The following is a 25,930-nucleotide window of genomic DNA, read 5'->3' as shown; positions in this document are numbered from 1 at the left end:
TGCTGCCATTCACTGCCATTATAAAGTTTGGATTAGCCAGGACATTTTTCATTTAACTCTGATTGTATTTGTCTAAAATAAGAATGTATATACACCTAGGATGGCTTGAGGGGGAGTAAATCATGAGATAATAATTAACATTTTTGGGTGAACTATCCCTTTAAAGGGATAGTTCACTTTAAAATGTAAATTCTGTCATCCTTTACTCAGCCTCAAGTTGTTTTAAACCTGTATGAATTTCTTTCTTCAGCTGAACACAAGGGAAGATATTTTGAAGAATGTCAGTAACCAAACAGTTAACTGGAGCCATTGACTTCCATAGTAGGAAAAAATAAATACTATGGAAGTCAATGGCTCCAGTTAACTGTTTGGTTACTGACATTCTTCAAAATATCTTCCCTTGTGTTCAGCTGAAGAAAGAAATTCATACAGGTTTGAAACAACTTGAGGGTGAGTAAAGGATGACAGAATTTACATTTTAAAGTGAACTATCCCTTTAAAGATTTTCAGTTTTGTTCAAGGTAATTAAAGCAATAGTTTTTCAATAACGGAAGAATATGTAAAACTATGGTAATAAATGATGATACATAGTTGACTGACTTTTCCATTTGTTGGCATATGTTTAGATTCAGATGGTAAATATCATATATTAGGTTGGGTGTCCTCCATATTGAAAAATATGACATTATAATTTATTGTTACTACTATAAACCTATATAAAAATGTTTATGGGATCTCCTTTAATGCTTTCAGATTCTTTACTTTTTAAAATAATTTAGCTTCTTTATTTTTATTTATTACCATTTTAATGACAGTATATTTATTGAACAAAACTGTATTTTATTTATCGATTAAAAGTGCAAACTTTACTAATGTGATTATTTTGAACAAGTTTTAACTCAAACATTATTAAAAACATATTACTCTGTGTGTGGGGTAAAAGGCCCACCTTTGCACCTCATACATGTATTTGATTTTTGAACAAAACAACAAAAACACGATTTATTTTCACTAAAAAATCTGTTGTGCCATCAATCTTCAATACAAATGTATATTTTCTGCAATCATATATTACTGGAGTAATGAAAAGCACATTTTTCATAAGGTGTGCCTTTAGTCCCGTTGTATCCTACCGTATAACGTGATGAAAACGTCTGCAGTTTTCGAAACATGAAAATGTGATGCAGCCAAGTCTATTTAATAGTATGTGCCAATTTGTTTGTGTATGTGTGTTTGGGTGTACTGCATCCCACCCATTTTGATCCCTTTGGGGTTGTGTGTCAGTGTGTGTTCGTCGGCATGTGGTCAGATGTTCTCAGAACGACACCCAAACACAGGAAGTATAAGCAGGGCTGTGTAGCACACGGCTGTGAAGGGCGTGCTCATGTCATGCACATGTTTGTGAAAACACACTCCGACATTTGTTTCGAGAGCAGCGTACGTTCAAAGATGCTGAGGCTGAGAATTAAACTACGGTTTATGTTTCATCATACTTCAAGGAGGTATTTCTTTTTGTATACACCGACCTGTTCCCGATAAAGTATATGATTATAGTGCTTTTGAGGAACGTCTCAGTCTAAAGATTAGCAGATATTTGTGGTTTCTATAAGCATGTGTACGAACGGCGGAACATCAAAGGCTGTTATTTTTTTAAACTAATGTTGGTGTATTGCTTGTCATATTTTTCTGATATTTTTGTTGGGGGAAAAAACAGTAAACGGTTAAAGAACATTTTCTTTTTAACTAGCTTCTGTGTAATCACATTTTTGTATGTTTTAGTAGAAAAAGTAAAATAAAAAAAAGATTGATATTTATAGTTTGATAGGTTTTTAGAAGTAGCACATGTACAAACATCTTGACAGGAAAGAGCGTTTGTAAAATAGTGTTGGTGTGTTGCTTGTAACCCTTTTCTGATGTTTTTGTTGAAAAAAACATAGTAATGTGAAAAATGTGCCACGTTGGTTTATTTAAATGTCGCAAAATTGCGCAAAAATTAAATTTTAAGGCACTGTGTTAGAAAATGTTTATGGTTTTCCGAAGTAATGAACATTACAACAGGAAACGCTTTGTTTGTTTTTGTACTTTTAAAGCTTTTGTAAAATAAAAAAAAACTTCAGAATGTATAACATTTATCTTGTTGGTTTGCATACTTTAAATAACGTTGAAGTTCATATTTTTCTTGATGTTCCTAAAGTTGACAGTAACAAAGTTTTTTTTTTTTTTTTTTTAAGTGTGCACTGCATACAAACCAAAGGTGACAGGAAAGAATGTAAACTTCTGTTTGTAAACTTCTGTTTCACTGACAAAAAAATTGTAATATAACTATAGAGTTATATAATGTATGTTTTATATACAATTTTTAGGCTTAACATTTTGACCACCTTCCTAATATTGTGTTGCTGCCAAAACAGTCCTGTCGAGGCATGGACTCCATTAGACCCCTAAAGGTGTGCTGTGGTATCTGGCACCAAGATGTTAGCAGCAGATCTTTTAAGTCCTGTAAGTTGCAAGGTGGGCCTCCATGGATCAGACTTATTTGTTCAGCACATCCCACTGATGCTGAACTGGATTGAGATCTGGGGAATTTGAAGGAAATCAACACCTCAAATTCGTGCTCCTCAAACCATTCCTGAACCATTTTTGCTTTGTGGCAGGAGCATTACCCTGCTTTCTATCTTCAATTTGAGCTACAGTAGCACGTCTGTTTAATTGGACCACATGGGCCAGCCTTTGCTCTCCATGTGCATCAATGAGCCTTGGCCGCCCATGACCCTGTCGCCAGTTCACCACTGTTCCTCCTTGGAGCACTTTTGATAGATACTGACCACTGCAGACTGGGAACACCCCACAAGAGCTGCACTTTTGGAGATGCTCTGACCCAGTCGTGTAGCCATCACAATTTGTCCCTTGTCAAACTCGCTTAAATCCTTACACTTGCAAATTTTTACTGCTTCTAACACATCAACTTTGAGGACAAAATGTTCACTTGCTGCCTAATTTATCCCACCCAATAACATGTGCCGTGATGAAGAGATAACCAGTGTTATTCACTTCATCTGTCACTTCTACCAGTATTAACTTCTTGAGCAATCTGAGCTACAGTAGCTCGTCTGTTTGATCGGACCACACGGGACAGCCTTCGCTCCCCACGTGCATCAATGAGCCTGGGCCGCCCATGACCCTGTCGCCAGTTCACCACTGTTCCTTCCTTGGACCACTTTTGATAGATACTGTTTATCTCAAGAGCTGCAGTTTTGGAGATGCTCTGACCCAGTCGTCTAGCCATCACAATTTGGCCCGTGTCAAACTCACTCAAATGCTTACGCCTGCATTATTCCTGTTTCTAACACATTAACTTTGAGGACAAAATGTTCACTTGCTGCCTAATATAGCCCACCCACTAGCAGGTGCTGTGATGAAGAGATAACCTGTGTTATTCACTTTACGTGTCAATGAATATATGTGATATACCTGATCGGTGTATATATGTTAAATGTGCCATGATGTTTTTATGTACGTTTTTTACATTGGAAACTTAACTATACAATGTTTCTTGTCGTTCTGGTTGATGGAGCAGGTTGTTACATTATAAATGATCTTTTGTGAATCTAATGTGTTTCCAGGTCACCAAGCAAGCCTCTGGTTAGGAGACTGATGAGCGGTTTGGACTGGGAGACCGTCAGCAGGAATTCCCTCTCGGACGACCGACTCGAGACTCAGAGTCTGCCGAACCGTTCTCCGCCGGACTCGCCAGATCAGTGAGTTCATATAAACTTTGCCACATATGCAGGCTCATCCAACCTGTGGGTTAGCGCTCGCCTACACAGTTTGAGTTTTTAATGAGTTTCTTTCCTCAGCAGTAACTCCGTGTTTACCACAGAGGGTGCGCGGGTCAGGCCATCCTCCATCGGTCACCTAGTCGATCACGTGATCGATGACTCGCCATGCCAGACGTTCACCAATCACAAGTCTGCATCCTCCACACAGGCCAACAGCATCAGCCTCGACTCGACACCGTGAGTTTCTAGCTTTTTGTCTTGCGCACGCCCAATCATCCAAGTCATCAAACAATATAAATTAAAATTTTAATACTCATTAATGTCTCAGGAAAGGGACAGTCACAATTCATGTTCCGTGACATAGTAATATTTTGAAAGAAGAACATTCTTACAGTAAAATATAAAACAAACTTTTTTAGTAGGTAGTGCTACTAGCAACTTTAGAATAATTTGTACATTTTGTTTCAATTATTCACTTATTAAAAATGTCTGACTTATTTTTGAAAGTGTTTTTTTAAACGCACGTTCTTGCACAATGTGTAAAACTGAAAGTAGGACAAATTTAAATGTACACTACAATTTGTGCAACAACGGTTAGGAAACAGTTGGTATTTACTTTCATATTTGATGGTTTTCATTATCAATTTTTTTGGACCCTAACATTGTGCTGATCATTCGTAATAACATGTTTGTGTAAACTTGCGTTCCATTTAATGTGTACTTTTATAGTTTATGCATAATAATTTTTAAATAAGACATGCTCTGTTAAATCTCTTTATCACAAACTTTCAGTTATCTAAAATGATTTTTAACCATAATTTTGTTTTATCATCTTTGCATATTGAGTTTATTGGCATTTATTGTCTGTCATGGTGTTTGGCTGTGTGTTTCAGGCTATTGTGACGATAAACCACATGATTGTTTCCTCCAGTACAGCTTATAGGTGAAATGTTATGATGCTAAAACCTGCCTGTGTTTGGCAAGCACGTTATGTTTGCTTGTGTGTGTGTGTGTCCTGTTAAAGCTCTATATCCATTTCCCCTTTAGTGATATTGTGTGCAGTTGGACAATTTTAATATTCATATTCAAAGATTACACGACTCTCGATTTTGATCTGCTTAATGAGGCGTTTTCAGCACACAAGGGCTGGACTGACACACTTTGAATCATCAAAGTTTCCGCTGTGAAATGTTGTTCTTATTTTAGCACTGCACCATAGACACGCGCACTCTCGCTGGCAACCTGAGGTTTAATATCGCGTGACCGCATACCTCTGACTAAAACGACACGTTGGTTGAACGCTGTTTTCACACACTTCTCAGTCTGAGAAAAGGCAAGCTTTTGAGCTGGGGGAAATTGTTTTGAGCGCTGATTAGGGTACAGTTCAGTGTGTTAAGGTGGCAGGACTGATTGAAACAAGCATTTTTTTTTTCCATTGGAAAGAGCTGTGGCCACGCGCAACACGCATTTCCTTTCTCAGATCATGCCACCAATCTCATTTCACAATGTCAGAATTTCCCAGTCAAGGCTGTCCAGTACACCTTTGATTCATTTGTGTGTGTAATTGCCACTTTTGATGTGGAGTTTTCATGTTCTACATAAAGATGAGTCAAGCTTATCACTCTTTTTTTGACGTCAAAGAATATGAAAGCAAATGCCTGTACTTGCAGGTTGAAATGTGATTGACAAATTCCAAATACAACAGCCTAATCCTAAGTATGCAAATGAATGGAACAAAGGACTAATCAAAATTTAGTATGCAAATAGGACAATGACATCATTGCTAGATTGTTTTTGTTAGATATTTTTAAAGGGTCATGAAACAACAAAACACATTTTTTTGAGATGTGAAGAGATATATACAGACTGAAAACCTTTAAAGCACTCAATTCAGTCAAGTAGAAATTGGTTATTTGTGTTTTTCTGTAGCCTGACGTGGTCATATAGCCTAGAAATCTAGATGCGCCCTAGCGGCAGCAAATTTAATCTGCCTGCAAGTGTCGTCTAGGAACTCTCAATACCCTTTTGAGCTGTATTCCTCATAATCTGGACGGGCCAATCACATCGTGTATAGAGTCGGCGGGCGGGGCCATAATGACGACGGCCGAGTTGCATTTGCGTGCTTCTAGCAAACACAGAAACTGGCGAACGGCGGCGGTCTTTCGAATCAGCTTTGACCACGACTCTGAAAGACTTGGAGTTAAGCTTTTCTCTGAGAAAAGAACAAAGAACGGCACTGAAGTCATTCTTAAAAAGGGAAGATGTGTTCGGAGTTTAGCCGACCGGATACGGCGAATGTTTAATCTATCAACAAGCTCTGTTTCACCTTCATTGCTCTGGTTGGTGTAGCGCTATCCTATCGCGTGCAGAGGGAGTTTGAAAGACAACCGTTTATCCCGCCCCTCGGATTGAGCCCTGTCAATGGTGAGTTTCCAGACCAAACATCTTGATGTGGGTCTGGCTTGTCAGGCTAGTGGTCATACTCAATTCTAGTCAGAATATGAGTCTGAAACTGCTCCATTGGGCTGTGATTATGGGGCATTTCAACCGAACCAGAAAAGACGTCAATTGGATAGACCTAACCAATCAGAGCAACGAAGCGACGCATTGTCAAATGGCTTTCCTGTAGCTCAACCAGTAGAGCGTGGCGCTAGCAACGCCAAGGTCATGGGTTCGATTCCCAGGGAAAGCAAGAACTGACAATAATGTAAAATGTGTACCTTGAATGCAATGTAAGTCGCTTTGGATAAAAGCGTCTGCTAAATGCATAAATGTAAATGTAAATGTCAACATAATTCAACTGCACTGTGTTGCCAAGTCCGCGTTTTCTCCGCGGGTTGTTTTCTATGTCCACCGGTTGGAGCGACTATTATGTGAGACTACCCATGAGTGTGAATTTTAGCAGGCAACCTTGCCAAAATAACGCACATTTTACCCCCCAAATGTCATTTTTTCCCGGAGAACCCCCCGAGAAGCTATTGTTTAGGGCTAGTAATTGGTGGGTTTTGTTGTAAAAACTTGGCAACACTGTCTGCACGCGCGCTGGAATCAGGCTGGAATACACAATCTTTGCCGGTGTTGTAAAAAAATGAAATAATTTAATGATGCACAGAGTACTTACCCAACATGATCATATTTGAGAGAAATTGTGAAGGTGAAGGCATAGACAAACAAGCTCTCCGTTTAGGATTCGAACAAATGTAATCCAAGCTCCTTTGATGACGTGCATGATTACGTTACTGTTGATCATCTGTCCGTCATCGTCTAAAGCCCGCCCTGATGATTTCATTGGTCCGAACAGTTTCTGTTCGGAGATAATTACTCCTCTATGGAGCGAGGCCAGACCGAACTGCCAGACCTAAACAATTTGTGGGCGGGGCTAAGTTCGACTGACATCCAGGCTAGTTTTTCTGTGCAATTTAGTTTGAATCCGGGTTAAAAAGCAAAGCTGGAGCTGGAATCGGAGGTTGAAGCGTTTATCCCGGATTGTGTGATTGGCTGCCTGGGCTGGAGAGAACGATTCTACACCATCCGGTTCTTGAGTGCTTCTCCACATTATTCATGAGAATGAACTCTTTTAACCCAATCGTTCATCACATCACAGCAGAGAATTCAAACCACTCGGACACGTGCCATAAGTGTACGTTTCCTCCGCACAGTAGCACAAACATGTTGTTTAATTTTCCCCACGAGGCTGTCAGAGCTGGAGTTTGACTATCAACACATGGAAAATATGACTTTGCATGAGAGCTGTTTCTGCGCAGAACTGAACAGCAATCATAGATACGGACTGAAGCATGTTTACTTGAACTATATCGTTTTCTGACTTTTTACCTCATAATTATGACTAAATACATAATAATTTTGTCTTTTATATCATAATTATGACTTGTACATAATTATGACTGAGTACCATATTCTGACTTTACCTCATAGTTATGACTTAAGTACATAATAATTTTGTCTTATTATAATTTGACATTATCTCAGTTTCCAATTTATATCATACTTCGTTCAGACTGTGTATATAATATTTAGTCTGACTACATCATATTTTGACTTTATCTCATAATTATATCTGAGTATATAATAATTGAATCTTTTATCTCATAATTATGACTATCTCAATTTCAAATTTATATCATACCTCGTTCGGACTGTGTACATAATATTTAGTCTCATCTCATTACTGAGTACATCATATTTGGACTTTCTATCATAATGACAGTATCTCAATTTCAAATTCTCATAATTTCAATTTTGTACCTCATTAAGACTATGCAAATCTCATTATTATGACTATATATAATTATCTCATAATTATGACTATCTCAATTTCAAATTTATATTATACCTTGTTAGAACTGAGTACATAGTATCTAGCCTTTATCTCATAATTATTACCTTTTTATCTTATAATTATGACTGAGTACATCACTTTGTTTGATCTCATTACTGAGTACATAATATTTTGACTTTTTATCATAATTAATCATAATTATGAAAGTATCTCAATTTCAAATTCTCTCATCATTTTGAGTTTATAATCTCATAATTTCAATTGTGTACCTCATTAAGAGTGTGCACATCTCATTATTATGATTGAATATATAATAATTTTATATTTTATCTCATAATTATAACTGAGTAAATCATTTTAACTTTTTAATCTCATAATTATGACAGTATCTCAATTTCAAATGTATATCATACCTTGTTAGGACTGAGTATATAATAATGTAATTTATCTCATAAATATGAGTACATAATTTTGTCTTATCTCATGACTGAGTACATAAAATTTTGACTTTTTCATGATAACAGTACCTCAATCTCAAATAATCTCATAATTTTGAGTTTTTAATCTCATAATTTTAATTTTGTACCTCATTAAGACATAATAAATGTACCTAAATTTCTAATAATCTCATAATTTAGGCTCTTTATCATAATTATGACGGAGTACATCATATTAGGACTTTTTATCATAATTACTTTTTAATGTCATAATTACCTTTATCTTATTTTTTGAATTATGACTTTTTACATCATAATCAGTTGATGTAAAAATTCAGTTGATCAGTTTTTATGGACATATTTCACATACTCTAGTGACATGAATTAGCACTGTGTAAACGATCATAAATTATCACGCCTTTATTCTTTCTGTGTTAAACTGACGCGTGTCTTTTGTTCCGAGATTGTAGTGCTCATAAATGTAATGAAAATATTATTAGACTTTTAAACATTTTTCTATGTTTCTCCCTCGTTTTTAGGAGTTTGTTGTCATATAGGATTCGATTTTTGGTACCCTCAACTCTGCTTAACACTTAAAAAGCTGAACATTCTTTCAGTTTAAATGTTTTTAAAAGCTACTAACAACCATTTACTTTTTTAAATTTGTTTGTGTAAATGACTAATTGGATACAGATTGCTAATTTGTGCTTATCTGTATATTTTGTGCAAAAATTGTTACAATGTGAGTGAAAAAACAAACAAAAAAAACATAATTAAATGGCATTTTTTTTAACAGTTTTCATTTTTGTTTTAATGGGTTTATATTTCTTAGTTTCTGCTGCCTTACGTGAAGCTACATTTGGACTACATTTCCCTATTAAAATGTTTGAATCAATTTTATTGCAATGTATTTGTGGCCCTAACGTTTTGTTAATCATTTTTTTACTGAAAGTAAAAACATGTGGCAAATATTGCATTAAATTTAATGCGCAAGTTTGTGTTTTACACATAAAATGTTGCAGTTAATCGGTCGTGACATTTCTGAGCAATTTTAATATTATTTCTTATTTTATCGCCTAGTTATTGCAGCCTTATATTGTAACCATTTTTAAGCAAACTATGCCATTTAGCCTACATTATTCATTTTGTGCAACTCATTGTTTGCGAGAAAAAGTTATAGTTTCAATATAAGACCCATCTAATAACTTTTTATTATTAGTTTATACATTTAATCAGTAATGTTTGAAAAGTTAAAATTTTCTACAATAAAAATGACAAGTTTGTACGTTAAGTGGATTAGACAACTTGACCTAAAACTGTACGCTTTCTAGCACCAACCTTCATTCATTTCGTCGATTTAGTGTCACGATGCGTTTTTGACTCGGCATTCAACTGTCACAGCCCACAGATAAACAAGACAAAAGACGAATCCGATATCTCTCCCTGACAAAGCCTGACAATTGAAACAATCCTGGTCTTCGTTCTAACGGTGAATTGGTTATTTTTTTCCGCCTCGTTTGTTTTTTTATGTAAATGTCCTGGAGGCCGCGGAGCTCAGCGCTGTCTGTAGACTGCAGAGCAGAGGGGCTTTCATGCTTGAAATCTGAGCATTCATAGTGTGTGTGTGTGTGTTTGTGTGTGTGTGTGTGTGTGTCTGTGTGTGTGTACACAGACATGGCTTCTCTCTGAGCAACAGTCCCGGGTCTTAATACTCTCCGCCTGGTATGCAAATACGGCGAGCTTTGATGAATTGTTGGAAATCTTCACTAAACACCCAGCAGATATACAGCACTGCTCATGCCTCCTGCCACTTACTTACAGAACATAAATCATCGTTGTTGCCAAGGCTACGGCGTTTTATGAAAAGTCTGCAAATGATTATGAGAGAATCAGATCATCTTACCCATGATTCTTGGATGGTTAACGGTTCAGTTTATCCCTGTTTACAGGCAAGGTTCCCATGGACGGTCATGGAAAGAACTTGGCTTGTGAAAAATGTCAGATTTTAGACTTGGAAGAAAACAGTGAAATTGAAGTTATGTCTAGTTATGATTGGCTCAAAAAACATTGAATCTGCTTGAAATTGCTGTCTGTAAAGGCAAAAATCCTCATCCGCTATTCACATCTCTACTTTTGCTAGAATAAAAATGCAAAAAGGTATATATAAAAAAAAGGGTTTCAACCGTATTGGATATTATTCATTATTGGACATTTGTTTCTGCCTGTCTAGTGCTAAATGTGAGGGATTTTTCTTATATTTCTTATAGTAAGTGATTGAACATATTCATCATAGCCGTTCAACTTTCTCATCACTTATTTATGTCAAATTGAGGAGTTATTAATATTCATAATGTTGTGATTCCTACATTCATTTTGTCCCTGGGGAATTGATTGTATGGTTGTGGTTTGCTATTGGTCGATCTTATGTGAGTGGCAGGTTGCTCCGCCCTCTCGTCAGTAAACGTATCATCAGAGGAGAGCTGCAAAAAAGGAGGGAGGATTATTTTGATTAAAGATTATTAGGGAACATGAATTTAAAACTAAGGATGTTCACCAATAAATATTTTGTTATAAATACAGCATTTTGTGTTTCAAGGTAGCACTAATGTAAGAGATGTGATGTGTATTTCTCCAAAAAATGCAACAGATGGCGCTATACACGTACACAAGCACTCTTTCATATAACTCATGGACTCTTAAATAAGTGTGTTTTCCATAATACATATTTGTTTAAATTACTTTGAGATCTTTGTCAAATTTGATCATGCATTACTTTGGTTATCAACCCTGACCCCACAAATGTAGTATGTGATGTATTTTGCATTATTTCTTTTTTTCAGGTCTCCCGATGTAACAGCCGATGAGCAGCCGCCCGCTCTGCCCCCAAAACAGTCCAGAAAAGACCCTCTGACCCACAACGGCAGATCACAGTCTCAGCACGAGTTGGACGACCACCTCAGCGAATTATATAATGTACCTGCGACGTCGGGAAAGAGCATGGTGAGGAAAACTGTCTTACACACACACACTAAATGTGCTTGTTCATCTCTGTTCATCTCGATTGCCTTTGTTTCCACAGAATGGAGCCGTCCCTCATGACAATCTTGTTCTGATTAAAATGAGGCCAGATGAAAACGGACGATTTGGGTTTAACGTTAAGGTGCGTTTGATCATTCAACTTTATGATTGCACTTTTTATAAGCTAAAATTGAATTTAGTCTTATTTATAAATGCAAATTCTAAATGGATGTACATTTATAAAAGCATCTTTTGGATGTTGTTTAACTATCTGACAGAATGGTTTAGGTCAATAGCAGATAGGATGCTATCAGTGTGGTCTAGCTTCAATTTAACTAGAATTAAAAATAAATATAATAATGATTGTTGATTTCAGAAAGATTATTATTCTACAATCAATAATATTGATAATAATAATATTGATAATAAGAAATTAAATGACAGTAATTCTAGGTATAAATATGTATGTAGACTATATATCTATATGATAGATATGATAGATGGATGGATATAGATGTAGATAATAAAATGTAAGATAAAAATGTTTTTATTTAAAAAAGTGCATTTATATAAGTATCTAGATTTTTTTGTCATGGACAGTATTATTTTAATTACAATTTTATAAGAGCTCATTTCATATTAAAATTTTGTATATTGAAATTATTATTAAAATAATTATTTAATATTAATTATTTTACTATTTTTAAACAAAATTCAAAATATTTGTAAAAAAAAAATATATATATATATATATATATATATATATATATATATAATTATATATATATATATATATATATATATATATAAATATATAATTATATAAAGTGTATATATATACATATATATATATATATATATATATATATATATATATATATATATATATATAATTTTGTGTGTGTATGTATGTGTGTGTATAATTTCAAAAAACAATACTGATTTTGACAGTTCAGTACATATGAAAATATTTTATATTATTGAATATTTTGTGTATATACATATGTGTGTGTGTGTGTTTATATGTATATATAAATATATATATATCAAAAGTAATAAATACAAATACACATACATTATTTATATATATATATATATATAATGTATGTGTATTTATTTATTCATTCATTTGTTTTTTTCAATATACTCAAATATCAATTATATATTGATAGACAATTCTCTTCTTCATCCACAGGGTGGCGCTGACCAGAGGATGCCCATCATAGTGTCCCGTGTGGCTCCAGGAACTCCAGTAAGTTTATGCATCACAGTTGGATCAGATTTCTTTTGATGTCAGGTGACGTGTCCTAATAAAGTCACTTAGCTCCGACAGGAACATTGAAGTTTAAACTATTTTAAATTCAGTTTGTTATTTGAACATCATTTAATTTGATTTTGAATGCATGTTGATTTTTGACTAGTCACTGTTTTTCTCACCCTAACCCTTTATCTGTGACCTTTGACCTCTCACAGGCTGATATGTGTATGCCGCGCCTCAACGAGGGCGACCAGGTCGTGCTGATTAACGGCCGCGATATATCAGAGCACACTCACGATGATGTGGTTATGATAATTAAGGCCAGCTGTGAGGACCAATCAGGAGAGCTAATCCTGCTTGTGAGACCCAATGGTACGATCCATCCAGATGGTGCTCCAAAATAGTGAGAATTATATTTAAAATATATAATACACTCACTTTCTCTCCTTCCTTTTCCTTTAGCTATCTATGATGTGGACGAGGAACAGGAGAAGTTGGATCTGGAGCCAGATTTCCAGTACATTTCGGAGACATCCGGTCTAGAGCAGAGCCACTCAGAGGCTGATAGTTTGAGGTCCTCAATACAGCTGCTGAAAGACGGTCTTTCCAGCGGTACCGTGCTTGCACAGTTTGATGTAAGTTAGCTGGCACACAATAACTATATATATATATATATATATATATATATATATATATATATATATATATATATATATATATATATATATATATATATATATATATATATATAATATATTACTGTGTTAGACCCCCTTTCGCCTTCAGAACTGCCTTAATACTACGTGGCATTGATTCAACAAGGTGCTGAAGTGCTGAAAGCATTCTTTAGAAATGTTGGCCCATATTGATAGGATAGCATCTTGCAGTTGATGGAGATTTGTGGGATGCACATCCAGGGCACGAAGCTCCCGTTCCTCCACATCCCCAAAGATGCTCTGTTGGGTTGAGATCTGGTGACTGTGGGGGCCATTTTAGTACAGTGAACTCATTGTCATGTTCAAGAAACCAATTTGAAATGATTCGAGCTTTGTGACATGGTGCATTATTAGTATGGGTACATGGTGGTTATAAAGGGATGGACATTGTCAGAAACAATGCTCAGGTAGGCCGTGGCATTTAAACGATGCCCAATTGGCACTAAGGGGCATAAAGTGTGCCAAGAAAACATCCCCCACACCATTACACCACCACCACCGCCAGCCTGCACAGTGGTAACCAGGCATGATGGATCCATGTTCTCATTCTGTTTAAGCCAAATTCTGACTCTAGCATCTGAATGTCTGAACGGAAATCGAGACTCATCAGACCAGGCAACATTTTTCCCGTCTTCAACTGTCAAATTTTGGTGAGCTTGTGCAAATTGTAGCCTCTTTTTCCTATTTGTAGTGGAGATGAGTACCCGGTGGGGTTTTCTGTTGTTGTAGCCCATCCGCCTCAAGGTTGTGCATGTTGTGGATTCACAAATGCTTTGCTGCATACCTCAGTTGTAACGAGTGGTTATTTCAGTCAAAGTTGCTCTTCTATCAGCTTGAATCAGTCAGCCCATTCTCCTCTGACCTCTAACATCAACAAGGCATTTTTGCCCCACAGGACTGCCGCATACTGGATGTTTTTCAAAATTGTCAAGCGTAAGGATTTGAACGAGTTTGACAAGGGCCAAATTGGGATGGCTAGACGGTTCAGAGCATCTCTAAAACTGCTGCTCTTGTGGGGTGTTCCCAGTCTGCAGTGGTCAGTATCTATCAAAACCACAGCACACCTTCAAGGGGTCTAGTGGAGTCCATGCCTCGACAGGTCAGGGCTGTTTTGGCAGCAAAAGGGGGACCAACACAATATTAGGATGTGTGTGTGTGTGTGTGTATATATATATACATTTATAAACGTTCACCTGCTGTGGTTTGTTGGCTGAATCACATTCTAGTCACATAATTTCCTGCTGTTCTTTTCCGTCTGTCTCAATTATTTCCTGTTAGCTTACTGTTATGATGTCATGAACTTGTACTAACCAAAAGCTTAATTTAGCTTGGCTATTAACAATAATAAGGTTATGATAGAAACGCGCTAATGCTGCACAATAACATACCTAGTTAAATTCAAGTTTTTTTTGTTAACTTCTCCACCAGTGTCTTAATATAGGCGGAAATTGTCTTTTCATTTAATTATCCAAAAACATTTGTTTGATAGCAAATATGTATTTTACTCTTACAGCAACTGTACAGGAAACGTCCTGGGATGCCCATGTCATGCGCCAGATTGCCACAAAACGTCTCCAAAAACCGCTATCGGGATATTTCTCCATGTGAGTGCACAGCTTGTGTTTGTGTTGGACTCAGACATGTTTTGATGATTAGCTGGACATTCATAACAGTTTATTTTGTGCCACAGATGACACCACTCGAGTTGTATTAAAAGGGACGGATGATTATATCAATGCAAATTTCATCAACGTGAGCCGCCTTCTCTGATCATTTTTATTTAGAAGTTATTTTGGTAATGTTTTGTTCTTAGAGAGTGATAATCTGTATATATTTGTGTGTGTGTTTTCAGATGGAAGTCCCAAGTAAAGCTGAAGTAAAGCGGTATATCGCCTGCCAAGGGCCACTTCCTGGTACCTGCTCTGACTTTTGGCAGATGGTGTGGGAACAGAGCGCCACCCTTGTGGTCATGCTCACAACACAAGTTGAACGTGGCAGGGTATGAATATATATATTTTTTGTATGTAATTTAAATAAAAATGTATATTCACACACATAAAGGTGGTAAAAATTTGTATCTATTCATTTAATTTACTAATAATTATTTACCTAATAATATTTTAAGTTTAAGTATTTTGTATAAGTAAAATATTTTTTTATTTATAAATGATATTTTTATATAATAGTGGCGGTACTTTAAATAGCTTTAAATGGCTTACTCCAAACAAATTTCGTTGCGTTGTACATGTGTAATGACAATAAACTTGAATCTAATCTAATCTAATATTTTTATATATATTGATATTTATAAATTATAAGTAGTCAACATCAACAAATAATGATTTAATACATTTCATTATCTACAAATTTCATAAATTACAAATTTATTGGTGTGTCAAACTAATATATTTATTAATAAAAATGTGAACATTTTCGCAGACTTAGGGCACGTTTACATGACAACGATATGCTAAAAACGGAAAGGTTTTTCCTTTGTGCACACAGATCTGCGAAAACGACTAAAAACTATTATTCATATTTGGCCAGTAGATGGCGATGTCACTTTGTAAAGAAACACTACGTGCCTAAAGACTGAACACGTAATACGCATGCGCATTTGTTGTTTACACGGAGACGCTAACGTTATCGTTTTCAAAAACGTGCACTTTGAACCCCATATTCAAAAGTTTGCGCATTCACGCCCCTAAAATGCCGTTGTCGTCTAAATGAATGGCCAAAATGCGTTTTTTTTTCTTCTTCTGTTTTTAGTTGAAAACACTGTTGTGTAAACGGCCCCTTATAAACAACTTTTCTTTTCTGCTGACATAATCAAGGCCTTGAGGGTGGGGCCACAATACTAACCAATGAAATGATGGCCTGAGGTATTCCAAAGTCTCACGATGCACTCAAATCCTGACAGATAAATCAAGACATGCCCTACATTAATTGTTGTTGAATCATCAAAATGTGTGGCAGAATTTTTATTTTTATTTTCTATTTTATCTTATATGGTATATTTGACATTTTCTGTTTTAGGTGAAATGTCATCAATACTGGCCAAATGTTTCCGCAAGTGGCACCTATGGAGGTTTCCAGGTTACCTGCGTGTCGGAGGAAGGGAACTCGGCGTACGTGCTCCGAGATCTGACACTCTCACACCTGGAGGTGACACATCTGTTTCAATGTTGCTTATTTATTAGTGTAAATAAACGCATGTGCTAATGTCTTTTTGGATGATTGTACAGAGTAAAGAAGAAAGGCAGATTTGTCAGATGCAGTACTTGGCGTGGCCCGATCACGGCGTGCCAGATGATTCGTCGGACTTCCTGAACTTTGTCAGTCAAGTACGCAGTAAAAGAGCCGACGCTCCAGATCCGGTGGTGGTTCATTGCAGGTCAGGCCTGTAAAATGTCCTGACAGAATCTCTTGCAAGCAAAAAAAAACAAAAAAACACCATGATTTGTTTATTTACTCCACCCCTTTCTCTTTCAGCGCCGGGATTGGTCGCACCGGGGTGCTTATCACTATGGAGACAGCGATGTGTTTGATAGAGAATGGTCAGTCGGTGTATCCCTTAGACATCGTCAGAACCATGAGAGACCAGCGTGCCATGATGATCCAGACTCCTGTGAGTAGTCTAGTCCATGAGAACAGGGGCTTTCACTGCAGAGGAACCCTTTCATACTTCCTAGAAATAATGGCGGAAGTACCTGCTTTTTGGCATGTTCGCACCGCAGGAACTATTTTAGTTCTAGAAACCTTTTTTTTGGGGAGGGGGAACTAAATTAGCTCCTACTTTAGAGTAGGGTCTAACCCAGCACAATAGGAACTACCAGTGACACAAGTCTATGCTGATTGGCCGAATGCACATGAAACACCAGCACCCGTCATTTTTAAAAAGCTTAGGTTTAGGTTTAATTCAGGTTTAATTCAGTTCAAGGTCCTCCACAGACTATTACAGTAGGGTTAGACTGTCCAAGATCTACGCTAATGTAGAAGACACGTGTCAACGGCGTCGTTCTGCTAAAGCAGACTTGGCTCATGTATTTTGGGCTTTCTCCAGACTGCTTAGTTACTCGACAACTATATTTAAAATTTTGGGATATATAATAAGGATATTAGAAATGGCTGTTTTTGGAGTACCTGAGCCAGGTGTGGTCATGTCTAAAAACTGTCAAGATGCTTGTGCTTTTGCATGTCTTTTGGATCGAAGGAGAATATTACTTGATTGAAAAAAAACAACAACAACAACTTTAATCTTACGCTGGCTTAGTGATGTAATGCTGTTCTTGAATTTGGCGGAAATTAAATATTCTCTTAGATGATCCATCAAACATTTTTATTCTGTATGGAATCCAATGATCTCATATTTTGAAAAGGGTGTAACTCCTATATATGATGATGAATGCCTACACTTTTGAACAAATAAGGCCACATTTTACACAGCAGGTCTTTATGCACAATTACAATTTGGTGACTATATCCGATTTTTTTTTTTGACGACCTCTGGCGAAACAGCCCAATACGTTCTTAACCGGAATGGAAGTAAAATGGCGCGATATGCAATGGGCGCAGACAAAATGATTATTCAAAGTTTTGCTTTCTGCACTTTTTCCACACATTTTTAAAGGTCAGCAAAACATTGCTCTCGTAAGGCAGAAAAAAAGAGGAGAGCCCTTGATCGCAGTTCGTGTCCACCTGAGTTGACGTCATTCGCCTCTGTCCCTTTTTTAATGACGTACAACTCGCATTTACTGGGGAATATCCGATTGGACAGCTTACGTGGCAGACGCAAATGCACGTATCCGATTCATATTTCGGATTTATTACCACATATGAGTGAGCCCTGAATCCGATCTGAGGATATCAGAATTCATGTGTTTTTTTCCTGCTTACACTTCATATGTTCACACGTTCACATTTTTTTAATACTTTTTATTTTAACTGTTCTGGGATGGGTTGAGGGTACAGTCAAAAGGAACTTAAAATTTAAATTGTTCATATTTTAGAATTGCACAATAAAATTGTTCATTTTATCTGTATGTAATGTCACTGTTCTTCCTTTAATAAAATATATATTTTTTAAAGAATAAGGGAAAAAAAGCTGTGTACACACAGATTATAGCCTATATATTTCTTCCACAAACTAACTCTATGAACATGAAAAACATTGATAGATAAAACAACCTTTACACTGAGGAGAAAGTCCAACATAACTTTGAAGGGACTAAGCGAAACATGATTATGTATTTCTAATCAGCTAGAGGCATCAACCACATAGCAAACGCTTACACTTTCATATTCTGTTTACTTTCTTTGTAAGTATTAGAACTGAACTGTTAAACAGATCGTAAACTAATGAAGGCTGAGAATAAGGGAGCTGTGCTCAGGCTCCGGAGTTCTCAGCGCTGTCAAAAAAAAATCACAACAAGTGCAGTGTTTTCAGTGTTCCTACTGGCAGTGTGAATGCAACCAGGCAAATGCCCCTAGGGGAACTTTTAGTTTTCTGGGAAACCGCCCTGATGGTTAGTTCCTATAACTAAGTTCCTTGAAGAACCCTGTGTGAAAGCCCCTTTAATTAGGAAGAGACGGTTTGATTGACAATTCACGTTTAGGACAGATAAGTGTTTATTCTTTTGACTAATGCTTTTATCCAAACCAAAAATTTCTACCATGAGCTACATAGTTGACTTGCTATCAAATATCTCAATCTGAGTTTATAAATATTGAAGCTTTGAAGCTACAAACCACACAATCTTTGGTAATGCATGAATGTTTCACCAATCATTATTACATATTCGGGTCTTTTGCGACCCGGATCTATATCTAACACGTATGGATCTCTACCTTTCCACCTGTTCAGTCGACAAAGATTTTAAAAAAATGTGCAGAAAAAATATACTTACACTATTACACACCTCGGGTCGTTAGCGACCCATTACAATTTTTACAAAAGAAAAAAAATTGAATACATGTCTTATCATTCAGTTTATTATATTGTTTATAATTGATTGAGGAATACTAGAAGGTTGATGTCTAACTTTCAGAGGAAAGTGTGGGAAGTGAGTGACATCCCGGGTCACTGAAGACCCGAGGTATGCGTTTAAGGTTTAATCCAACGACTAGCTCTCACCTGGTGGATTAATAGACTCTCAAATGACGCAAAACCAGATTGCGTTAAATGATCTGGTAGTTTTTTGTTCTTGTTTATTATTTAGTCACTGGATTTCCTTTTTGTTTGTCTGCAGAGCCAGTACCGTTTCGTCTGTGAAGCGATTCTGAAAGTTTACGAAGAGGAGATTGTAAAACCGTGCGAGACTGAGCCTCCGGTCGAAAAGGAAGAATGAACACCACCTTTCAGCGTTTTCTGAGCTTCTTCTGTGATTTACAACTACTGCCTGCGAGATCTGCACTCAGCTCGCTGTCGCCCCCTGCTGGAAGGCAGTGGTCATGACTGCCTGCAAGCTAGAATACAGACGAAAAAGCACTATTGCACTTTACAGCGACAAACAATGACTTGAGGGGATTTTCCGTTTTTACGAAAGAAAAAAACAAAAACGCAGTATCAGGTTACTGATTAATAGGTACTGTTAATAATGTTAATTATTTGGGTCGGAGAAAGAAATGAGCTTTTGCTTTCGTGCCAAAAGCTGAAATGAGCCACAGTCCATGTCAGAATTATTAACTCTTGCAACTAACGACAGCATTTCACATTTAACAGTTTATTTATTTGTTTTGAGGTTTTTTTAACAGTTGACTTAAAAAGCAACAGGTGCTCGCCCCATTCTCTTCCCTTTTCTTAACTGTGACTGTTTTGTTTTAACATTTAAAACATTAATCGTTAACATAGTTTTTTTTGTTTGTTTTTTAATCGTCAAACAAAAGCAGTCCATCGATTAAAGCTTTTATTGGTACACATTTAATTCGTTTTTACCCTGAAGATTTTGAGGTTATCCGCGAGGTACTTTCGACTCGCGTAAAGTACTTTCGATACTTCGATACGGTTCTCTCTAAATTTAGTGACGTTAACAGGCACCAGCTGCGTTGAAAATGAGCCATGGTGGAGATGTTTCTTGCTGCCAAATTTCACAGCTGTTTGCCTCTAAAACCAATCGGTGCGTCGCTTTGGCTAATCGCTATTTATCGCAAGGCTACGTATAGTGCGTAAAACGCCTGCCGTTTGTATTGTTAAATATGCATCAGGCAGCTGTTCTGCTCTCAGATCCACGTTTGCCGGATCTTTGAAGCATTTTATTTTAGAAATTAATGCTGTGATTTTACAATTAGCTTGGACGCAAATGAAACGTTTAACGTACGATTTAGTCTAGCATTCTCTCTGGCCGGCTTAAAGATCGTCACATAGTCTCAATTTTCTTCCATGTTTACAATCAAAATTTCAAATCTTCTACTGTAAGAAAACAATTACCTTCAGAATTAAATGGTTCACCCTGTATGAATGCTTGTGTTCTTTGTTGAGTGGTAAAATCTGCTCTCCTCTCTGAAGATACTGGTTATGCTTTATCCATATCTCCTCTTCTAGTCACCTGTTAGCTATTACCTGCAATATACTCGTAAGGTGGTCATAGTTCATTTAGTACTTGCTATGGCTGTAGAGATGATGGCATTTACAGAACTCATTGGCCACTTTAGCGTTTTATTCACCACAAGTGCAAATTTTTCGTTTGCAAAACATGAAGTTCTTATTCTGAAGGGAAAGGATATGTATGAATTATAGAGCAAAATTTTTTTTATTGTGACACCATCTTAAAGGGTTAGTTTACCCAAAATGAAATTTCTGTCATAACTCATCCTCATGTCCAAACCCGTAAAACCTTCGTTCATCTTCAGAACACAAATGAAGATATTTCTGATGAAACCTGAGAGGTTTCTGACCCCCTCATAGACCGCAACGCCATTACAACGTTCAAGGCCCAGAAAGGTAGTAAAAACATCAGTAAAATAGTTCATTTGGCTACAGCGGTTCAACCCTAATGTTATGAAGCAACGAGAATACTTTTTGTGCGCATAAATAATTCTTTTATTTAACAATTTCTTCTCTTCCATGTCAGTCTCCTACGCTGTTCACATTGTAAACACAGTGCAAGGCTTCCGGGTTCTACATCAGAACGTCCGCATATTAAATTGCGCAAATTGCTCCCTCTTGAGGCAGCTAGCTTGAAATATATATATTTTTTCATTATTAATCAGGACGCCGTCTCACTATTGGCTGGCTCCTCCGTCAGCAACACCGTTGCAGTTCTTACGTGTCAGCGCCAAAGACATCGCTTCATAACTTTAAGGTTGAACCACTGGAGTCAAATGGAATATGTTAATGTCTTTCTGGACCTTGAAATTGGTTGCGTTGTGTTGCTGTTATTGGCAGTCAGAAAGATTTTTGATTTCATTTTTAAAAAATCTTAATTTGTGTTAAATGAACGAAGGTCTTACGGATTTGGAACGACATGAAGGGGAATAATTAATGACAGGATATACATTTTTGGGTGAATTATCCCTTTAATTGTTTGCAACCGTTTTTACGAACATCCCTCCCCCGTACAATGTTTTGCGGTGCCATTGCGCAAACTATTTGGCGTCAAGGACCAATCCCGCCCACCGTTTTGAATGTGAGCTGATTTAGCTTCAGTGTACGTCGTTATAGCGCAGCAGCTAGAAATTTACTACCGACGTTGCGTCGGGAGTGGTGGTATTTTTGTATTTAACGGAGAGAAAAAAAACGAACGAAAAAAGGACAGCACTTTGCAACTGACTGTGATGGTCAGCTGTGCTACTGTAGAATTTATACTGTTATTGTGTGGGGGAAAATATGTTGTTTAATTATTTATGTTGAACATTTTGTCAAATACAGACACCTGTGGGGGGCTCTTAACTACATAGTGTCATATGTGAAATATTTGTAAATACAATGTTATATATTAAAAGTGTTCTGAAAAGATAACGTGGTTTATGTTTGTTTTTAAAACGTCAGAAAAGGAGAAGAAATGATCATGTTTGTATATCTCACAGTTGTGTTTGTGTGTGTATGTCTGAGAGAGCGAGTATGTCTTTTGTACAGAATGTTTTGTTTCTTACTGACGTACACTTTGAAATTGTGGCGCTTGTGACGCACGTCAAATCAAATATAATACAGCTCAAACTCCTTTTTTCAGAGTTGTTCGTGATAAATATCGACCTTCCACAAGAATGAAAGAACAAACATTTTTCATTTCGCAGCTTGTCTTTTTATTTTTATTTTTCTTAGAATTTCACATGAGGTGTTGAACAGAGATAATTAATTTAATTTAATTTATTCAGCCGTATTTAGGCTGAAGATTCAATTATTGCCGACTTTATGGATTTCGTTGCGATATTTACTTCTTCATGACCTCGACATCAACGTCCTCTGTGCGAGAAACAACCTTCCCATCAACCACCTCTTCGATTACGGTGCGGACGCGCTTGGTCACCACAGGTTCGTCTGGAGAAGAAAAAATATTTTGCATTTATATTTTATATATATATTGCTATATATTTTATTATTTTAACCATATTTTACCATAATAAATTATGATATATGTAAAAATGTATATATATATTTTCTCAATTTAAAAAAACTTACGTTTGGGAGGAGGAGGAGGAGCTACAACCTCTACAACTTTGATTGTCTGTCTCCTGTAACAAAAAAAAGGGGTTATATTAAAATTCATACAACTCTTGTGATCTTTAATACAATGTTTAGTTGATTTGTTTCTATATTTATTTGTAAAAACAGTCTTACTGAATGTCCTCTCCGTCCAGAAGTCTTCTGTACTCGGCGATCTCCATCTCTAGTCTGGTCTTGATGTCCAGAAGCAGTTTGTATTCACTGCCCTGTCTTTCGATGTCCACTCGCATCCGGGAAAGCTCCTCCTCCAGACCGTTAATGACGACCTGCAGCTGGTTGAGCTGTATGCTGTAGCGTGACTCTGTCTCTCCCAGTGTGCCCTCCAGAGCTGCTTTCTGTCGTATCATAAAGCAAAGAAAAACAGTGAGTGGGCGGGTCTATGCATATTAAATTGCGCCCTCTAATGTTTTTAAATGGTGTTAATTAAAGCTAGTATACATTTCGGCATAGAATAATAATTAGGGGTGCGGCTATGTTTATTAGATCAAAAAAAAGCTCCCCCTAGTGGTACTGGATCTAGATAGTAAGATAAAGAGAGACTTTTACCAAGCTGAGTTGCGACTGTAGTTCGATCTCCAGGCTCTGCAGTGTTCTCCTGAGCTCGTTGACTTCATTGCGTGACATTGAGAATTCTTCTTGTTTGACGGAGACCGTCTTGTTCAGTTCGTCGAACTGCGGGGAAAGAGGTTTGAGGTCAAAATCTAGCTGATGGTGTACAGACTGGCTATCGCAGAGCGGATTATTAAGAATGAGCTCTTACTTTGCCCTTGTACCAGGCCTCCATTTCTCTGCGGTTCTTCTCGGTGATGCCTTCATACTGTTGGCGGATCTCCTCCATGACGCGGGCCAGGTCTTGCTGAGGCGCGGCGTCGACCTCCACGTTTACGCTGCTGGAGGACATTTGAGCGCGAAGAGCTGCGAGCTCCTACAGATCAATGGTATAGCTGTTAGCATTAAAAAATTTGGGGAATGGTTTGAAAAGTTGGAATTGGACTTTTAAGGTGGGCTCAATTTTGATGGTGAATCATTCCGATAGGAATGTTCACGATTGGGAGTTTTGCGAAAGGGTGAAAAAAGTTGACTCGTTCAAATTGGCTTCCGTGACTAGAATTAGCAACATTTCGTGTACTAAAAAAGTCTTGTCAAACGCATAGTAAAAAACTGGCCAACTTAAAAAATAGTGTGCAGAACCCCCAATCATGCTGGAATTACTGTATTACACCCAACAATGGTTAAAAATATGACCACACCTTTAAACTTTGAACATAATACAAAGAATTTCATGGCTTCAAGAAATGGTAAATTACAGGACTAGCATTTCTAATGGAGCATATAACGTTTAAAATGGCCCTTGGTTAGAGAAGATTATTTGTCTAGTGGATCATTGGGTGAAGATCTTGCCTCGCTCCACCAGGTTTGCCCTGCCTGGAGGGCCAAAATTCGTTTTTTTGATCTCACCTCTGCATGGTTCTTCTTCAGGTAAACAAGCTCCTCCTTCAGACCCTCGATCTGCATCTCGAGATCTGAACGTGTCATGGTGAGGTCATCCAGAACCCTCCTCAGGCCGGCGATGTCTGCCTCCACAGACTGGCGCATGGCCAACTCGTTCTCGTACCTGAAGCCGGCAAGAATAGCGATGTTAATGGACAGGTAGTCAGATTAACTGAAGTGTTCAAATGTTGGGTTTGGACATTAACAAGCACATAAAAAAGGGGAAATCATGCTGGGGGAAAAAAGCATCTTGGATTGGTTTGCTGGTCTAGGCTGGTTTAATAAGACATTCAGTTGAAGTGCTACAATGGGATATGATATTTAAACCAGTACAAACATCATGAAAAGAGATTATAAAGGAGGGAATTTGAGGGTAGAAGTTTTTCTGTGTTGTACTAACTTGACTCTGAAGTCTTCTGCAGCGAGTTTGGCATTGTCGATCTGAAGGATGATTCTGGCATTGTCCTGGCTGGCGATAAAGATCTGAAGACGAACAGATGAAGAATTGAGATTCAGTTACAGCATATGAAGATAAAATTCTCAGACATTTATTATGACTCAGACTAAAGTAAACATATGGTGATTACACTTAAACATACTACTTATATATATATATATATACATGCATACATGCATACATACTACTACTACATGTATGTATGTAAGTCGTATAGTGTAATAAAGTTCGTTCATCGTTTACTCCCTTTTGATAAGAACTCTGATAACTTATTCCACTCAACATAATATAAATTATATAACCATATAATGTTAAATGACTCACTTTTTTGCGCAGTTCTTCAATGGTGACATAATAGTGGCTGTAGTCTCTGGAGATAGGGGTTCTCTTCTCGTACCACTCCCGGATCTGGCGCTCCAGCTGCGCGTTGGCTTTCTCCAGAGAGCGCACCTTCTCCAGGTAAGTGGCCAGACGGTCGTTGAGGTTCTGCATGGTTGACTTCTCGTTGAAACCCCCACCGAAGCCATTGTCACCCCCGCCGAGCGCGCTGGACAGGTCGAAACCGCCCCTGTGGCTCTGTGCGTAAGAAACGCGCACGCCGGAGCTCCCTGCACCCCCGTAGACGCTTGGCGCGCGACCGACGGCGACGCGCTGTGAGTATCCTCCGCTCAGAGAGTGCGAGGAGAAGGGGCGAGAGCTGGAGCTAGACATGCTCTTGCGGGAAAAAGACTGAGTAACCTGAGTCATGGTTTCCGTTCCTGTTGCCTATGCGCTTTGTTGGACACCTCTGACAGCTGCTTAGTGGTTTTGGAG

General features: G+C 37.4%; 2 protein-coding genes and 1 non-coding gene across 6 annotated transcripts in view; 2 read left to right on the top strand and 1 right to left on the bottom strand.

Moving 5' to 3' along the window:
* The window catches only part of ptpn4b (protein tyrosine phosphatase non-receptor type 4b), a 42,982-nt gene extending 20,518 nt beyond the window's left edge, over window positions 1-22,464 (top strand). For 3 of the 4 annotated variants that reach the window (XM_067415670.1, XM_067415668.1, XM_067415671.1), the window contains exons 14-27: window positions 3,624-3,758; window positions 3,858-4,016; window positions 11,357-11,516; window positions 11,596-11,676; window positions 12,730-12,786; window positions 13,008-13,164; window positions 13,255-13,427; window positions 15,022-15,112; window positions 15,199-15,260; window positions 15,361-15,507; window positions 16,545-16,673; window positions 16,754-16,902; window positions 17,001-17,136; window positions 19,757-22,464. In XM_067415670.1, the coding sequence (XP_067271771.1) occupies window positions 3,624-3,758; window positions 3,858-4,016; window positions 11,357-11,516; window positions 11,596-11,676; window positions 12,730-12,786; window positions 13,008-13,164; window positions 13,255-13,427; window positions 15,022-15,112; window positions 15,199-15,260; window positions 15,361-15,507; window positions 16,545-16,673; window positions 16,754-16,902; window positions 17,001-17,136; window positions 19,757-19,855 (1,735 nt within the window). In that variant the 3' untranslated portion in view covers window positions 19,856-22,464. The remainder of the gene's footprint in view (window positions 1-3,623; window positions 3,759-3,857; window positions 4,017-11,356; window positions 11,517-11,595; window positions 11,677-12,729; window positions 12,787-13,007; window positions 13,165-13,254; window positions 13,428-15,021; window positions 15,113-15,198; window positions 15,261-15,360; window positions 15,508-16,544; window positions 16,674-16,753; window positions 16,903-17,000; window positions 17,137-19,756) is intronic. The other variant, XM_067415669.1, reaches the window with a different exon arrangement.
* trnaa-agc (transfer RNA alanine (anticodon AGC)) lies at window positions 6,397-6,471 on the top strand. The gene has a single exon. It is a non-coding gene; the product is annotated as a tRNA-Ala (tRNA).
* A 260-nt stretch (window positions 22,465-22,724) lies between the features above and the next one.
* LOC137040219 (keratin, type I cytoskeletal 19-like) lies at window positions 22,725-25,930 on the bottom strand. The gene is made up of 8 exons (XM_067415674.1): window positions 25,442-25,930; window positions 25,061-25,143; window positions 24,628-24,784; window positions 23,930-24,094; window positions 23,716-23,841; window positions 23,284-23,504; window positions 23,125-23,177; window positions 22,725-22,983 (listed from the first exon to the last, which is right to left on the bottom strand). The coding sequence occupies exons 1-8, from the start codon at window positions 25,862-25,864 to the stop codon at window positions 22,877-22,879; spliced, it is 1,335 nt and encodes a 444-aa protein (XP_067271775.1). The 5' UTR covers window positions 25,865-25,930; the 3' UTR covers window positions 22,725-22,876.

This window comes from Pseudorasbora parva, chromosome 14, assembly GCF_024679245.1.
Source record: "Pseudorasbora parva isolate DD20220531a chromosome 14, ASM2467924v1, whole genome shotgun sequence".
In the NCBI taxonomy this organism is placed as follows: Eukaryota; Metazoa; Chordata; class Actinopteri; order Cypriniformes; family Gobionidae; genus Pseudorasbora; species Pseudorasbora parva.
Note: the sequence above shows the minus strand (reverse complement) of the source record. Positions and strands in the feature narration are given on the sequence as shown.

Excerpts from the sequence above, each read along its gene's own strand:
- LOC137040219 (XM_067415674.1), bottom strand. The coding sequence starts at position 25,864 with ATGACTCAGGTTACTCAGTCTTTTTCCCGCAAGAGCATGTCTAGCTCC. Across the intron at positions 24,785-25,060 it reads GCAGAAGACTTCAGAGTCAA|GTACGAGAACGAGTTGGCCA; the intron begins GTTAGTACAACA and ends TGCCGGCTTCAG. Across the intron at positions 22,984-23,124 it reads TCCTCCTCCTCCTCCCAAAC|ACGAACCTGTGGTGACCAAG; the intron begins GTAAGTTTTTTT and ends TTTCTTCTCCAG.